This window comes from Pollachius pollachius (assembly GCF_949987615.1).
Source record: "Pollachius pollachius genome assembly, chromosome: 8".
Classification (NCBI taxonomy): domain Eukaryota; kingdom Metazoa; phylum Chordata; class Actinopteri; order Gadiformes; family Gadidae; genus Pollachius; species Pollachius pollachius.
The window spans coordinates 2,431,905-2,450,340 of NC_136941.1; the positions used below are offsets into that span (position 1 = coordinate 2,431,905).

Genomic DNA, 18,436 nt, shown 5'->3' on the forward strand with positions numbered 1-18,436 from the left:
CCATCCTCCTCTATATCTCTACAGGCCTTCTTCTGGAACCTTCCTCTGCTATAGCTCTACAGGCCTTAGACCTTAAAGAAGTGTTGAGCAGTGCTTAGCAGAGAGATGAGAGGCAGATCGCAATGTAACATAATCTACAATACCTCAATATAAACACAATAGTTGACAAACGTTCAACAAACAAGCAAACCTTGTACAATACACATAACTGTTAACGACTGTAACCAGTGGAGAAAATGGCTAAAAGTGAGGAGAAACTCTAAAACTGTAAACTGTCATAAATAGTAGAAAATAAACAGACACGAAGCGTGCATCTACGTGAGACATGAAGGAGCACCTGAGAGAGAGAGAGAGAGAGAGAGAGAGAGAGAGAGACATATAGTAGGTTGATATTTCACCTCCAAACCTTCACACACCTTGCCCCCCCAGCTTTCACCCAGCGTGTATTCAAGAACTATCCATCCTCTATCCATCCACCAGGCCACGAGAAATAAAGCGGGCAATAAAACAATACAAAATAAGACAGTCTGGAGGTTATTAGCACCTGGAAGACATTCATTCATATTCATAGGAAACCAATCGGAAAAGTGAGGATCTTTCATGTCTTTTGTAGTTTTACACAACCCCATTTCCTGGCTGCCTGGCTTGAAAGGTGTGTGTGTGTGCGCGTGTGCGTGTGTGTGTGTGTGTGTGTGTGTGTGTCTGTCTGTCTGTCTGTCTGTCTGTCTGTCTGTCTGTCTGTCTGTCTGTCTGTCTGTCTGTCTGTCTGTCTGTCTGTCTGTACGCAGCACAAGTGTGAGCGTGTATTAGATAGTGAGCTAGGTAGGACACTAGATAGACACTAGGTAGGACAGTAGATAGTCACTAGGTAGGACAGTAGGTAGGACACTAGGTAGGACACTAGATAGGACAGTAGGTAGGACACTAGGTAGGACACTAGATAGGACACTAGGTAGGACAGTAGATAGGACACTATATAGACACTAGGTAGGACAGTAGATAGGACACTAGGTAGGACACTAGGTAGGACACTAGATAGGACACTAGGTAGGACACTAGATAGGACACTAGGTAGGACACTAGATAGACACTAGGTAGGACACTAGATAGACACTAGATAGACTCTAGGTAGGACAGTAGATAGTACACTAGGTAGGACAGTAGATAGGACACTAGATAGACACTAGGTAGGACAGTAGATAGGACACTAGGTAGACACTAGGTAGGACAGTAGATAGACACTAGGTAGGACAGTAGATAGACACTAGGTAGGACAGTAGATAGGACACTAGATAGACACTAGGTAGGACAGTAGATAGGACACTAGGTAGGAAGGTAGATAGACACTAGGTAGGACAGTAGATAGACACTAGGTAGGACAGTAGATAGTACACTAGGTAGGACAGTAGATAGGATACTAGGCAGCGGCTGGCTGATCAGCAGCAGAGGAGATCCTTCCCAGGTCTTCACCAGGGCCTCATCAATAACACGCCTGCTTTAGCGGCAGATTCATTCCCCCCACGAGCCCTTCAGCGATTAGCATGAGAGCTAGCACTCAGCCTGATCTCTCTGAGGGGCGCTGGGTCCCCCCGCTGGAAGGTAGATGTGTTGGTTCAACAGGAGGTGTCCCTGCAGGGAGGAGCAGACTCTGGGTTTAGATCAGAGCTCCTCACCCTCGGGGTTGTGGCTCGGGCAGGGTTAGAGTTAATCAGGGTTTCCTATTAGGGTTTGGGTTTGGGTTAGGTTTTAGGTTAGGGTCAAGGTTAAGGTATTAGGGATTCGTTTTTTGTTCTGGGGTTTGATACTAGGGTTTGGTTTTGGGTTAGGTTTAAGGGTTAAGTACTAGGGTTAGGGTTTGGTTTTGGGTCCTTGTTTAAGGCAAAGGTAAGGGTTAAGGATTGAGGGTTTGATAATTGATTCTAATAGGGTTTGAGTTTGGATTCAGGTTTAGTTTTAGGGTTAGGGTTTAAGGTAAGGGTTAAGGTTAAGGTTTAGGGTATGATTTTTGATTCTAAGGTTTGGTGCTAGGGTTAGGGTTCAAATTATATGTTGTACGTCCTTGCATTTAAAAGAAGTACTTGGCGTTGTTTAGCATCTTATCCTAGCTATCTTTGTTGTTTACGGGGAATGGGTTAACCTAGCGATTGTTAGTGCTTTGCAGTGGTTCTGTGAACATCCTTACTGTACCGACAGCGATATGTTGTTTATGATGTTTGTTTATATGATGTTTGTTTATCTTTCTTCAAATGTACATATTGTAAGCCGCTTTGGATAAAAGCGTCCGCTAAATGCCGTCAATGTATATGTACTCCTGCTCCCCAAGCATGGCACTCCTCTGCTCGGGTAAACACTGAGGTAGGGATGGACGCCTCCTGATAAGGTCGCCAAAGGTCACAGTTTCTCATCGGTGTGCTCCACCTCACCAGGAAGGAAGGGCACCAAATCCTCCCAGTACCCAGGGACCAGGAGCCATTAGAGGGGGTGGGGGGGGGGTCCGCTGGGAAACAGGGGCCTCTCCTCTACAGCCCCTAATCTATCCCCCCACCGGGCCCCCAGAGCGAGGTGGTGGGGTGGGGTGGGGGGTCTGATACCTGGGAGAGGGAGACAGTCTGAGACTTTGGGGGGGAGACAGTCTGAGACGTGGGGGGGAGAGTCTGTCCTAGACCTTGGTGGGGGGGGTCTGTCCTAGACCTGGGCGGAGCAGAGACCTCTTGCGTGTCAGTGGGTGTGATCTGAACCTTTAAAACACCGGAGAGGAGCCTCCCTCTCACATCAACGCAGCAGCACGGGCCTGTCCCTTTAATTCATTCTAATTACTTTCCAACCATCATCCCACGACCACTGAGATCCCTGTTTGGCCTATTATGGGATACAAACGATATCTTAGCGAAGAGATTTACCTCTCTGACCCTCATCAGTCGATCAATAGACACAAGGTGACTCCCCCTTTGTGGGGGGCTGTGTGTGTGTGTGTGTGTGTGTCGGGGGGGCAGACATCAGGTAAACAGCACACACACTGGGTTGTTTGTAAAGGAATGAGTGGGATTCACCTGTACGCAGGATGGGACACGGTACCTTCCGTTTAGTAAGATGCTTCAAATTATTAAGAGAAGAACTTTATTTCATCCCAAACATGAGAAATTCACTTCCTAGCAGCCCATGGAATATAAAAGATGCAATAATAAAATAACGTGTATAAAGTTTCCACTGTCCAGCAATACATACATAAAATGAAACAAAATAAAATAAAATAAAAAGTCACACAGTGGTTGCAATGTCATGCCACAAGGGCATAAATGTACACGCCTAGGTGTTACACAATAAATGAGGCTAAGAGGTCCTTCACTGCAGAATAAACACTTTATTACCCATGTACAGTTCATTCAATTCAATTCATTGAGTTCAGTTCAGTGAGATAGACATAATTGATGTTACGTTGATGTTATTGATTTATCGGCACCTCTTGTCAGCGTGTTGTATTTAACGTTGTGTGCATCATGTGTGTTGAGAACCAGGGGTTAGTAAACAGAACTCAGATCAGTTGGAAGGTGGTTCAATCGCCGCGAGGACTCCTATAGAGGTACGTATATGGAAGTGGCCGCTCGAGTTGTCTCACCGTGGGTATGTGCTGTGCTCGGACTGAAGCAAGTGTGCACACAGCACTCTGTGTCCTCTGAAAGCAGCCCTCTCCGAAACCGCATCCTGCTGTGGGCTACTTGTTAAACGCAACACTTCCCCCTCAATGCAACGGGTGTCTGGAAGACGGTCCAAGTCAACAGGCGGTGTTCAAGGCTGGCCATTATCTCGCCTGCTTCCAGGGCTGAAGTTAAAAGGGCGGTGGAGTGAATCTGCAACAGCTCCCTGTGGGTTCTGCGGTTGCAGGTGCCTGCTAGCCCCCCGCATGTGGTTAGTTAGTCATCACCGCTGCTCCGCGGATGGCTTTGATAAGAGAAAGTCAATACTTGCGTTGCATTGTGGGTTGTTTTTTTTCCGTCCCCCACTGTGGGTACAGAGCCTTTGTCTGGTAAAGAAGTACGGTTTCAGCCCGTATACCCCCACCCCTCCTCTCTGATCCTGGAGAGGGATGGGAGGGGCAGGAGACACTAAATAAACCTGGGCTCCGTTCTGTTAAAGCCAAGGTTGTTCATTCATCTGAGTGTTGACGTCTTTCACTCTTCACTTTCTCCTCCGCTCTCTCCTGGCGTGGCGGTGAGGGGCGGGGGGGGGGGAAGGAAGGGAGGAGGAGGGTGGAGATGCACTGCGCCAACACCATCAGCCCCCAGCCCCCCACCCCCTCCCCCCCCGGTAGACGGCCAACCTTGGCAGGAGGCTCTGAGACGCACGCCAACTCATAAAAACACACACACACAGGGGGCCGTCCAAACATGACCCCTCCCCCAGCTCACTCAGGCTACTGCATGCTGATGGAGGTGGCGCTGGGTGGGGGCAATGGTGGTGGGGGTAGTAGTGTTGTGGTGATTGTGATGGAGGTGTTGGTGGTGAGTGTGGTCGTTAAGAGGTATTGGTGGTGGTGGTGGTGTTGGTGGTGGTGGTGGTGGTGGGGTTGGGGGTGGAGGAGGTGATGGTGGTGGTGGTGGTGGTGGTGGTGATGGTGGTGGTGGTGGTGGTGATGGTGGTGGTGGTGGTGGGGGTGGGGGTGGAGGAGGTGATGGTGGTGGTGGTGGTGGTGGTGGTGGTGATGGGGGTGGTGGTGGTGATGGAGGTGGTGGTGGTGGTGGTGGTGGTGATGGTGGTGGTGGTGGTGGTGGTGGTGATGTAGGTGGTGGTGATGGTGGTGGTGGTGGTGGTGGTGGTGGTGGTGGTGGTGGTGATGTAGGTGGTGGTGATGGTGGTGGTGGTGATGTAGGTGGTGGTGGTGGTGGTGATGTAGGTGGTGGTGGTGGTGGTGGTGGTGGTGGTGGTGGTGTTGGTGGTGGGGGTGGAGGTGGTGGTGGGGTTGTTACCAGGGTTTTTGAGCTCTGAGCATCCGGTTGCTGACAGATGATGTGTGTCCAGGCAACAGAGGATGGGGGGGGAAGACCTGTGACTCACAGGAAGAGCTGAGCGACAAAGAGACTCAAGTATAAAAAAAACCACTAACAAACGCACACATACACACATGCAGACACACACGCAGACACACACATGCATGCACACACACACACACACACACTCACACACACACACACACACACACACACACACACACACACACACACACACACACACACACAGCACAGGCAGACACATACACACAGCACACATACAAGCACACTCACACATACAAGGGTTACCTACATGCTCACAACAAAATCTATTTACAACATTACAGATATATAGATATAAAGGTAGCAACACACACGCACGCGCACATATACACGCACGCATGCACACACACACACGCAGCCCTCTGACAACAACAACGTGTTTGAAGTTCATACCTACTGGATGACAGAGAGAAGGACAGAGAGAAGATGGGGAAGAGAAAATAGGTGGGAGGAATAAAGGGAGCAAATAGATAGATAGAGAGTTAGATACAGGGGGAGAGAGATAGAGGTAAGAAAGGGAGAGGGATGGAGCCCGAGAGAGAGAGATGGAGTTAAAAGAGAGAGAGAGAGAGACAGAGCACGAGAGAGAGAGATGGAGTTAAAAGAGAGAGAGAGAGAGAGAGAGACAGAGCACGAGAGAGAGAGATGGAGTTAAAAGAGAGAGAGAGAGAGAGACAGAGCACGAGAGAGAGAGATGGAGTTAAAAGAGAGAGAGAGAGAGAGAGACAGAGCACGAGAGAGAGATAGAGGTAAGAGAGAGGGAGAGTGAGAGTGGGAGGGGGGAGAGATGTGAGGAGGCGGAGAGAGAGAGAGAGAGAGAGAGAGAGAGAGGGAGCGAGGGAGAGGGAGGGAGAGGGAGGGAGACACTGTGTAGAAGGCATCCAGTGGAGGCAGTCAGTGCCTGCCCAGCATCAGCTCCTTGCTCCACCCGACGGGTGGTGTTCAGCCAGGAGGGAGCGGAGCTGCACCAGAGATGGAGGACACCACCGCGCCTTCCCCAGGGGCGCCCAACCTCCTCCTGCCGACCCTCTGACCTGTCTCTCCCCGGTCTCTCCCGCCCGGACCCTCTCTCTCTTATTGCCAGCGGGCTGCTGCACTCTCCGAGCCCGGGAGAAGTTTCCAGCCCTGGTCACGAGTGTGTGTGGACCCCTGCGGCCGCCATGCCGGACCGGAGCTAGCGGAGGACCAGTGAAGACCAGACCCACCATGGAGCTGAGCACCTTCTTAGCCCTGATGGTGGTACTGGCGGTCTCCGGCCCCTCGCAAGGTGAGCCCTGACCTCGTTGGTTTTCTTTGTTTTTTTTAATTGGCTATTTGGTTAAATCGGGTTGTTAGGTTGTTGGTTGTTGGTTGGTCATTCGCACATTTTTATTTTGTTAATTCGTTTTTCTGTTATTTTATCTATTTTTAAATGTGTTGGATAATTTTGGTATGTTCGTTTAGTGTTTGTTTGACATGGGACGGAAATGCTTCTTTACTTAAATCTTAACTTTTCCGGTCAGTAAATGGGGGATTGTCCAGGAAATAAAAAAAAAACGCACATATAAATAGAGCGTGGGCTTTATCATTAAAATGCGCACACACAAACACACACACACACACACACACACGGGCACCTATCTTGTTGGAGTGATAATATTGCGTGTGGGTGTATATGTTTGACTGGCAGTCCATCTGAGTCCACCACGAGACACATTTGATTGATGTGATATCTAAAGTGTACATATAACTTTGAGTCATTTCCCGGAGGAGGGAAGTATTGGGTTTCTGCCAGCTGGATCCGCTTGCCCAGCTTGTCTGCGGCGGTTCTGTTGTGTGAGCGCCGAGACGGGCTGGGTTTGCTCCGCGAGCACAACGCGCAGGCTCACAAAGTGAGTCCATCACACGAGGACCGTCACTGGCTCTGGACCGTCACTGCCAGGCGGAATCGGACAAGTTCCCCCAGCGGGAAATCCCCAAATATCACCAGATCCACATCTCAGCCTCATTAACATCTGACACATATCGACACGGATTTGAAAAGTCCTCTAAGACGACCACATGACAGCAGGGGGGTTGAAAGGGGGGCAGGGGGGGGTTGTTGGGGGGGGCAAGTACAGGCTCTGACCTCCAAGTCCTCCTGTCCCCCCAACGCCGGTCTGCTCCACCCTCGGATGTCCCCCAGGTGGGTGACATCCGAGGGACACACACACACACACCCACACCCACACACACACACACACACACACACACACACACACACACACACACACACACACACACACACACACACACATCCACTCATCCATCTCCCCTCTCAGAGAACACAACCAGGCTTTCAGAGAGGCCGCGGGGTCAGGGAGTCCGGGGGCGGAGACGGACCCCGGGTGTCAGCGAGAGGGATGTGCAGGAGAGGAAGTGAAGGGGGAGAAACCAGACCGATATCCATTTAATAAGGTATCGACCGGGGCTTTATAAGAGGCAGGAAGCGGACAGACGTTTTTTGGCGAGTGAAGGACAGCCTCGTGTGATGGATGGCCGGCGGGCCGGCCGCATACCAAACACACCTGGGCCCCCGCTTCACGCTGAGTTATTCCTCTGTTTGTGCAGAGCGGCCAATAGGGACGCCGATAGGGACACAGGGCCATTCTGATTGGCTGGGCGGTAGGAAGATTTATTAATCGACTCTAGGTGATTGGGCGCTAGATGTATTAATACATCTAGGTAGGAAGGTGGTGAGGTCGCTAGATGTATTAATATATCTCGGTAGGTAGGTGGTGAGGTCGCTAGATGTATTAATATATCTAGGTAGGTAGGTGGTTAGGTCGCTAGATGTATTAATATATCTAGGTAGGGAGGTGGTGAGGTCGCTAGATGTATTAATATATCTAGGTAGGAAGGTGGTGAGGTCACTGAAGTAGGGAGCTGTATTACCATATTCAGTTGGGTAGGTAGGTCAGGTAAGTAGGACTTTATGTGTGTTATGTAGGTCTGCTGGTAGGTGGGTAGGCCTGCGTTTTGATGTGTCAGCCGGTCGGTAGTTATTTATGTATTAAGGTTACGTAGGTATTAATTAATAGGTAACTAGGTCATTATAGGTAATATGGGTCCGGTAAATAGTCATTCATTAGTTTAGGTGAGGTAGGTAGACAGTTAATGAGGTTATCTCTTAATTAATGAACATAGGTCAGGTGGGTAGGTAGACAGGTATGTAAGGTAAGGATCCTGTCTAGGATCTAGACAGAGAGTGACAGACAGGCAGACAGACAGATCTTGACAGATAGGCAGACAGACAGACAGACAGCTCTTGACAGATAGACGGACAGACGGACAGACAGACTCCAAAAAGGTCATAATAAACCCTAAACCTCAAGGTTACGTGTCCATGTGTGCCTTTACCCCAGATCCACCTCAACACAAGGTCACAGATCAGATTGGCCTCCTCCCCAGACACAGACGTCCCCGCGTCAACAACACAACAACAACAGCCACGCGCCGAGCTGAGACACTTAAATAAATCATGGCCAATGATATGAGGGCCAGACGAGGGCAGAATCAGAAACACTTTGTCCAGGAGCATTAAAGAATATCTTCAGAGAGGAGAGGCTGGATACCGAGGACTTCTCCTGCTGGCCTAATTGTCGTGTCGGGAGCGCGTCAGATCTCCGCCGGGGAAACCCGAGACGCTCCGGAGGGCAGCGGAGGTAATCGGGTTCCGGACCGCGCCGGAACAAACACACACAGAGGGAACAGGGGAGGAGGAGGAGGAGGAGGAGGAGGAGGTGGAAGAGGAGGAGGAGGAAGAGAAGGAGGGGGAGGAGGAGGAAGTGTAGGAGGAGGAGGAGGAGGAGGTGGAAGAGGAGGAGGAGGAAGAGGAGGTTGAGGAGGAGGAGGAGGAGGAAGAGGAGGAGGAGGGGCTGGAGGAGGAGGAGGAGGAGGAGGAGAGAGGAGGAGGAGGAGGAGGAGGAGGAGGAGTGGGAGGAGGAGGAGGAGGAGTGGGAGCTGGAGGTGGAAGAGGACAGAGGTAAACAACGCCTCTGGTCCAGGGGAGAATCAAGGTTTTATTGAGACGGATCTGAGCTGAGGACATTTGTGAATTCCCGCAGATGGACGAGGAAGTTTGGAACTTAAAACTCTCAGATCCGTTACTTCCTCCCATCATCTCATCCCTCTTTCTCCCCCCCCCCCCTCCGTCTCTCTCGTCATCCCTCCACCTCGGGTCTCAGGTCGCCCCATGGCAGAGGTCGCCACTATGACGCGACATTAAACTCGTCAAACTCATCAATGCTGCTTTTAAACCGGCGGCCTCTGATTGTCTGCGGTATGACCTCACTGGTTCCCAGATGATTAAGGATGACGGGCAGCTCTGATAGAGACCAGAGCTATCATCGTAATTTGCGTAATCAACCCCGGCAAAGTGCAGGTGACATAATGTCTTTGATCTCTGACCCGTCAGGTGAGACCAATCAATAGAGTCGGCTCAGGGGATCCGAGAAATGAGAGTTCTGCCTCAACACCGCCGCTCTGAATCAGGGCTCTGACTGGACTGGTCTGCCTCAGTGTTTTACTAAGACGTCTGCAACAGATCATCAATTCTGTTCCAGTGCTACTTGTACTTACAGTATGTTTTACATTTCTTTCTTAAACGCGATTCCTCCACGCAAACTCTCTCTTTGTTCAACGGGTCCTGCATGAACAAAGTGATAGATTTACTCATATGTTTGACGGGGTTTTATGGGCCGGAGAGTGGGTTGAGGAGGACATTAATGAGTACCGCTGGTGAGACCGGAACCTGGGTCGCTGCATGACTTGCTGAGGGAACCCTGATGGTGTGACTGGGTGGTGTCCCTACTGGGTGAACCCTTAGGGTGTAACTGGGTGGCGTCCCTCCTTACTGGGTGAATCGTGACGGTTTAACTGGGTGGTGTAACTGGTTGGTTTCCCTCCCTACTGAGTGAAACCTGATGGTGTCACTCCGCCCTGACGGTGTAACTGTGTGGTGTCCCTAATGAGTGAAACCGGATGGCGTAACTACCCTGATGGTTTCACTGTGCCCTGATGGTATCTACGTGCCCTGACGGTGTACCTTTCCAGACTGTGTCCCTATGTGGTGTCCCTACTGACGGTGTACCTGTCCTGACGGTGTCCCTGTTGTGTCCCCAGTGGGCTCCCAGGGGGCCCGAGGCCACGCGGAGGAGCGGCTCCTGAAGGACCTGTTTGTCAGCTACAACAAGCTGTCCCGGCCCGTCGCCAACACCTCCGACGTGGTGCTGGTCCACTTCGGCCTCTCCATCGCCCAGCTCATCGACGTGGTGCGTGCCGCCGTGAAGCCCGTAGCGCCCTGTAGCCCGTAGCGCCCTGTAGCCCGTCACTCCCTGTAGCCCGTAGCGCCCTGTAGCCCGTAGCACCCTGTAGCCCGTAGCGCCCTGTAGCCCGTCACTCCCTGTAGCCCGTAGCGCCCTGTAGCCCGTCACTCCCTGTAGCCCGTCACTCCCTGTAGCCCGTAGCGCCCTGTAGCCCGTAGCACCCTGTAGCCCGTAGCGCCCTGTAGCCCGTAGCGCCCTGTAGCCCGTCACTCCCTGTAGCCCGTAGCGCCCTGTAGCCCGTCACTCCCTGTAGCCCGTAGCGCCCTGTAGCCCGTAGCACCCTGTAGCCCGTCACTCCCTGTAGCCTGTAGCGCCCCGTAGCCCGTAGCACCCTGTAGCCCGTAGCGCCCTGTAGCCCGTAGCACCCTGTAGCCCGTCACTCCCTGTAGCCCGTAGCGCCCTGTAGCCCGTAGCACCCTGTAGCCCGTCACTCCCTGTAGCCCGTAGCACCCTGTAGCCCGTCACTCCCTGTAGCCCGTAGCGCCCTGTAGCCCGTCACTCCCTGTAGCCCGTAGCACCCTGTAGCCCGTAGCACCCTGTAGCCCGTAGCACCCTGTAGCCTGTAGCGCCCTGTAGCCCGTAGCACCCTGTAGCCCGTCACTCCCTGTAGCCGTAGCGCCCTGTAGCCCGTAGCGCCCTGTAGCCCGTACCGCCGTGTAGCCCGCTGCATTATTAGCATTAGGAATGATCGTTATTAGCATACCCCCCTGTAGCCCGCCCTGTGTTATCGTCAGTGGGATTAGCATTATCATTATAAGCATTATGAATTGTCATTATTAGTATTATGCATTCTCATTATTAGCATTATAAGCATTATGCAATCGGAAGGGGCATCTCAATTCCGAGAGCGCCGAACCTTGAGGTGAATTTGTCTGGTTGTTGTTACCGAGCCGCCTGCTCAGGTGTAGTTTGCGGCTCCTTGGAGGTAGAATATGATCAGGACGCTGTAAGAGCACAGCCCATCAGGGTAAGCGTATGGGGTCAGATCAGTCTCATTAATAATGAATGCACAGAAAAGGATTCACAAATGTATTTTGTGATTTATATATAAATTACTCTCTTCTCACAAATACATTTCAATGCACACACAAATGGATATCGGTATGTATCAATGTACAATTTATCCGTAAACAAAAATAAGTTTCACAAACACATTTCTGATCCACACACAAATGTGTCTTGTTTTAAATAAATGTAATATAAATCCATAAATATATGAATTAAACAGATGTTTGCAATTTTCATCAAAATGTATTTGGATGTTGTTACATTTATATACAAACTGTTAAACTTGAATTTACAAGACGCTTTTCATTTGTGAACTTGTTTGCATTTGTGTGTGAACTGGTCTGTATTTATATGTGGATTTTTGAGACTCGCCTGACGTGGCTGGATTCACAAATGCATTGTTTTCAACAAGGAACTCTCTGTAGCCAATCAGATGCCTCCCTCGTTTTCAGCCAATCACATGATTGCAGTGACTGGGTTTTTACATTGTCGGTGCCGTTTGCAACTTTAAGGCCACTGACAATCCCAAAACCCAGTCGAAACTAGATGGAAAAAGTGTGTAGTTCAAAACGTGACGCAGCTTTTACTTCTTCGCCACCTAGAGATTGTTATGTACGATCATTCAAAAAACCCATGGTATTTCCCATAGACATTTGACCGGGGGAACGGGGAGGCTCGGAGGCTGGACTTATAATTCAGAGGTCGGAACTGCAGTCATGTGATTGGCTGAAAACGAGGGAGGCATCTGATTGGCTACAGAGAGTACCTTGTTGAAAAAAATCTCAAAAATCCACATATAAATACAGACCAGTTCACACACAAATTACAACAAGTCCACAAATGAAAAGCGTCTTGTTAATTCAAGTTTAACAGTTTGTATATAAATGTAACAACATCAAAATGCATTTTTGATGAAAATTGCAAATATTTTTTTAATTAATATATTTATGGATTTATATTACATTTATTTAAAACAAGGCACATTTGTGTGTGGATCAGAAATGTGTTTGTGAAACTTATTTTTGTTTATGGATTTATTTTACATTTATACATGCCGATATCCATTTGGGTGTGCATTGAAATGCATTTGTGAGAAGAGAGTAATTTATATATAAATCACAAAATACATTTGTGAATCTTTCTCTGTGCATTAATTATTAATGAGACTGTTCTGACCCCATATAAGCGGGATGTTTTTCACCTCGTTGTCCCACAGCTCGTTAGCGTTCTACTTGCCATTCATAGCGCCAGCGTTTGTCTTAGCAAAGCCACATTAAAGGAGGCTCTGGTCTGCGTTACAAAAATAAACAGTCCAACTGTAAATATGGAAACAATTGATTAAAAAAATCGATCTGCTACATACTACTTAGCCAGAAATATATATTAGTTACCTGGTATAACATTAACTGTGTTATTCTTATAATTCTGAAATAATTAGTAGTTTCGGAGCTGGTGTCAGGTCTGGAGTTAGAGGGGACTATTCACAGTTTTGTTACAATATTAAAGGAAATGGCAGAGCTTTTGAATATCAACGCGGTAGAAAGATCAAAGTATGAATTATGTAGGGCTGTTATTTCCAGGTTATCCATTAGGCAATGAATAATTGATCTGGAGAATAGATTATACGCATCCCAGGATTTCCCAAATGCTCATGAATGCACAACGAAAGCAGCTTACAAATTGCCAGTATCGATTTTATTGATACCCGAATTTATCGATTCTCGATTCTACACCAAATCTAGTATGAAAATACATTTTTGCACCTAAATATTTTGTTATTTTGCTTTCCTACTCATATCAGGACGAGAAGAACCAGATGATGACGACCAACGTGTGGGTCAAGCAGGTATGGAAACAGAACCTGAAATACAAAGGGAATCACCGGGTTGGGTTTACTTTGGTCGCTCATTGCTCTGGGTCTCGCCTCCAGGAGTGGAACGACTACAAGCTCCAGTGGAAACCGCAGGACTACGAGAACGTCACGTCCATCCGCATCCCGTCTGAGATCATCTGGAGGCCGGACATCGTGCTCTATAACAAGTGAGGACCTTGAAGCCCCCCCCCCATAAAGTCAAAACACTCAGAACCGATTTATTGGATCGTCGGTCCATCAGGTTTTCTCTCATTCCAGCAAGATCGATCCGTCGCATTTCCACTAAAACTCCTCGATGCTGAATTCATAACATAGCAATATGATATAAAGGTGTTTTCATTGTGCCTTACAATGTCAGATTTGATGGACTATAACCACATTCAATTGTGTAGAATTAAACCAAATCAGGTGCATTGGCCAAATGTCACAGACATATTTAACGTTTATTGTTATCTCGTGTCATCCAGCTCACAGCATTCCTCACACATCAATATTCATTAAAACCTTTCACTCACTGTGCTGCTGAATCAGATCCCATCACACCCAGCGATGCTCATGATAGAGTCGACTGCTCCAACGCCAGCTGGAACACCGTCTCTGTTCCCTCGTTGCTAAGCATCCTCTCTCCGTGTCCCTCTGTCCCCCTCTCTCTGTGTCCCTATGTCTGTCCCTCTCTTTGTGTCCCTCTCTCCATGTCCCTCTGTCCGTGTCTCTCTCTCTGTCCCTCTGTCTCTCTCCTCGTCCCTCTGTCTGTCCCTCTCTCCGTGTCCCTCTGTCCCTCTCTCCGTGTCCTTCTGTCCCTCTGCCCGTGTCCCTCTCTCTGTCTCCCTCTCTCTGTTTCCCTCTGTCCCTCTCTCTGTGTCCCCCTGTCCCTCTGTCCCCCTGTCCCCCCCGTCCCCAGCGCTGACGGGGACTTCGCCGTGACCCACCTGACCAAGGCGCACCTGTTCCACGACGGCCACATCAAGTGGACGCCGCCGGCCATCTACAAGTCGTCGTGCAGCATCGACGTCACCTTCTTCCCCTTCGACCAGCAGAACTGCAAGATGAAGTTCGGCTCGTGGACGTACGACCGCGCCAAGATCGACCTGATCAGCATGTCCAACCAGGTGGACCAGATGGACTACTGGGAGAGCGGCGAGTGGGTGATCATCAACGCCGTGGGCAAGTACAACACCAAGAAGTACGAGTGCTGCATCGAGATCTACCCGGACATCACCTACTACTTCATCATCCGCCGGCTGCCCCTCTTCTACACCATCAACCTCATCATCCCCTGCCTGCTCATCTCCTGCCTGACGGTGCTGGTCTTCTACCTGCCCTCGCAGTGCGGCGAGAAGATCACGCTGTGCATCTCGGTGCTGCTGTCTCTCACCGTGTTCCTGCTGCTCATCACCGAGATCATCCCGTCCACCTCGCTGGTCATCCCGCTCATCGGCGAGTACCTGCTCTTCACCATGATCTTCGTCACGCTCAGCATCATCATCACCGTGTTCGTGCTCAACGTGCACCACCGCTCGCCCAAGACCCACGGCATGCCCCACTGGGTGCGCCGGGTCTTCCTGGACGTGGTTCCCCGCGTCCTGTTCATGAAGCGGCCGCCCACCACCGCCAAGCAGAACTGCAAGAAGCTGATCGAGATGCTGCACCGGCCCACCGTCAACGCCACGCCGGGCAGCTCCCAGTCGCTGTGGGCCAACATGGAGACGCGCGTGGGCGTGATGAACCAGCTGGTGGACTCGCTGTCCTCCTCGCCGTCCCAGAGCCCCGACATCCTGGTGTGCTCGCCGTCGCCGCCGCCCTCCCCCCTGCTGGGTCTGGACCTGGGGGAGCACCCGCTGAAGCCCCAGCTCTCCCGCCGCTGCTCCCCCTCCTCCTCCGGCGGCGGCGGCGGCGGGGGCCAGTACTCCGTGTTCCAGGACCGCTCGCGGCGGGGGTCCCGCTCCCCGTCCGGCTCCCTGGAGCCCAGCCTGTCCCTGGGGCCCACCCCGTCCCTGGTGGCCCTGGCCGCGGCCCCCGGCCCCGAGCCGAAGCCGCTGGCGCAGAACGGCCGCTCGCTGAGCGCCGAGGGCGTCGCCGGCGAGGGGGGCGGGCTCTCGGCCGACGTGCACCGCTGCCGCTCCGGGAGCTTCCAGTTCTGCTGTCTCCACGACGACGAGGCGGCCGGCCCGGGCCGGGGGGCCGCCGGGAGGAGCAGGAACCCGGCCCTGAAGGAGCCCGCCCCGGAGCCCGGGAAGGAGTCGGGGCTCCGGCCGGACCTGGGGGTCTCCGTGCTGTCGCCGGCCGTGCAGCGGGCCATCGAGGGGGTCCAGTACATCGCGGACCACCTCAGGGCGGAGGACGCAGACTTCTCTGTGAGTTGAAACCCCCTGGTGTGTGTTGTACGAGGCGTCCCTCCGAGTCTGGGGCCGGGCAGCGTGCAGCCTCACAGGAGACGGATGACTGATGAGCTTTAGATAGCTGATGAAAATGATTGAGGAGGTTGTAAAAAAGGTTTGATAAAAGGTGCCGTAAACATGGAGGCTACCTAATGCTTGCCACCAGGGAACTAAAATGTCAATAAGCAACATGTTCCCAGGTTAATTCACAGGGCAGACGTTGAATAACGTTTTGTTAAAGTTTTGTGAGTGATTAACTGTAGCCATATAATTTAATGAAGAAAGGCCAGGTTTATTTATTCTGCTTATCTTGCCAAATACAAAGGTTCTGGGTCACAAGGCTTGGTTCCGACAGCGTTTCAATCTTTCAAGACGCCCATCTAAATTGAAAAGCTATTTCATGCCACAGTGAAACGTGTGTTTCAGGAAACCCAATAAGCAGGAAATGTCTTTTAAGCCGAGTGCAGCAGCAGCAGATATATTCTTCCTGTTCCTCGAATCACTGTCATATCAGAGGAGTTATGTCTGAAGGAACCTGGCAGAGTGAACGCGGTTAGTTTCAGAAAACTTGTACACTAAGAAACCAGCGAGCGTTGAGGTAATAAACACAACAACGTGACGCCCTTAGCGTCGGAAGGTCTGCCCGTCAGATTGACCTTGAATCTTTCGTGAGCAGGACAAAGCGAGGATGGGCTGACATTTAGCAGACGGCTCGCTCATAATGGAAGAAACCGGCCAATCGAACAAAATCAATCCAGGGCGGCAATCGGCAGCTGGTGAGAGTAGCGTGCGGCCGAGTGTGATAGGGTGGAGTGTCTAATCTGTGTTCCCCACCCCCCTGTCCGTCTCCCCCCAGGTGAAGGAGGACTGGAAGTATGTGGCCATGGTCATCGACCGCATCTTCCTCTGGATGTTCGTCCTGGTCTGCATTCTGGGCTCCGTCGGGCTTTTCCTGCCCGCCTGGCTGGCGGGAATGATTTAGGCCCGCCCCCCCCCTTCCTCAGTTAGCTTACGGACGGATATATATCGGTTCTGTGTTTTCCCCTTCTGGCTCCGAAGCAGTCGACGTCGGTTACGGACGACATCCTGGCTTCAAGGCGGTTGCCGTAGGTTACGGAAGATCTCCTGGCTCCGAGGCGGTCGCCGTCGGTTAAAGAGAAAGGTCCAGAGACACGTATACTGGCTTCACTCCGGCGGGTGTGTGTAAATCCTTTATGAGGGCAAAAGGCCAACTGTAAAAAGGTAGCTCTTCACCTCTTCCTCCCCGCCGCTGCCGCCATCTTTTATCGCGGCTTGCGGACTGAAGGGGGGGGGGGGGGGAAGAGGGGGGGCTTTTAGAGGACGTTCAAGCTAATTAAATCTTTTTAAGATTTCGGTGTTTCACTTTATTCTAGCGCAAACATTTACATGTAGTCTGTACTTTTGGTCTGATATTGGGTTGAAAGCGTGGGAATTGTTGAATTTATATTTTCTTCACACACTTGATATGATCTCTGTTGTGAAGGATGCAGGGTTTGAAGAGGACGTTTAAAAGCATAAGGCGTGTGTCTAAGGCCAGTCGCCACAAATACTTTTTAAAAATGTGGTTCCTCAAAAATGTGGAGAATTCTATTTTATTTTGTGTTTTAATATTTTCTTGGGACACGAATTTTGTGGGGATCATATACTGTCACGATATTAAATGTGAAACTTAGCGCGATAAACCAAAAGTAAAATCACAGCAGAAGTAAGATTTATCTTTCTATAATGAACTTTTTTGTGTGTATATTAAGCAAGATGCCGCATGATGACCCAATATTTATACTTAATTATTTATTCTAAACAAGATACTACCAAAAATAAACATTGACCTTCAATAATATCAACTTCTTTACATTTTCTGCTTCTTTGCCTTTCATCAAGAAATTCAGAAAGGGTAATCCATTCTTAATTTCTCACTGAACATATTCCCCAATTCCATCACTTTAAATTAAAAATAGGCTTTTCTTGAATGAGTTTTCGTGCCACTGAGAAACTGATAAACAGTAAAGTTAAACCCATATTAGGATGGTTTCCTGGTGTCGTTGCTATGGAGAAGCAGGGCCCTTTTTGTACCCATCCAATATCCTCTACCCCAGTATGTCAACGTAGTCTAATACCGCCTCTGATAAGATCAACATACAACAATGTGAAGCTTTCTAAAGCGATTTCTAAAGCAAACCATGTTCCAATGTTCCCGATATTGAACCTTTTTGCGTTCACTCATATTAAGAACTAGTCTGCGCTCTCGTTTATCTTCTCCCAAATCCCAGCGTTGAGCGTAGTTTAATAAATGTATGAAATATTACGTTTTGCCCGGTTTAAAAGAGCTACACATAACTGAGGTTTATCAGTTTGGTATTTGAATGCCGATAACGATGCGACATTATATATTTCACATTTTCGGATTTCTATTTAGTATTCATCTCTGTAGTAGGTGGAATAGTTTGAGCTGCTGTCATGCTATGGTATGGGTGTTCAGCTTCATGAATCATCCTAGTGTAGACAGGATTTTCTCTGGGCTATCCATCGTCAAAGAAAATAAATAACAAGACAAGACAAATTCGGATATAGAAGAAAGCTTTATAAAATAACACTTATCGTCGAATCAGATTAACACTGCATTTTCCAGTCCAGAACTCGGTTAGTGTCTGAAATCTGGTCAATCCGCCGAGGCCGAGAGTCTGCGATTGTCGGGGGCTGAAGTGCTTACCGCGGAAAGGAGCGCATTATGGTATTGACTGATCTGAGTGACTGGCTTTATGA

The 18,436-nt window shown here is 50.0% G+C and overlaps 1 protein-coding gene across 1 annotated transcript; it reads left to right on the plus strand.

Moving 5' to 3' along the window:
* Window positions 1-10,201: 10,201 nt before the first annotated feature.
* LOC307079779 (neuronal acetylcholine receptor subunit alpha-4-like) lies at window positions 10,202-16,634 on the plus strand (the record flags this gene model as incomplete). Its single annotated transcript, XM_079742286.1, has 5 exons — window positions 10,202-10,339; window positions 13,203-13,247; window positions 13,332-13,441; window positions 14,176-15,628; window positions 16,509-16,634. Exons 2-5 carry the CDS (start codon window positions 13,218-13,220, stop codon window positions 16,632-16,634), a joined length of 1,719 nt encoding a protein of 572 aa, XP_079598412.1. The 5' UTR covers window positions 10,202-10,339; window positions 13,203-13,217.
* Between the last annotated feature and the right edge of the window lie 1,802 nt (window positions 16,635-18,436).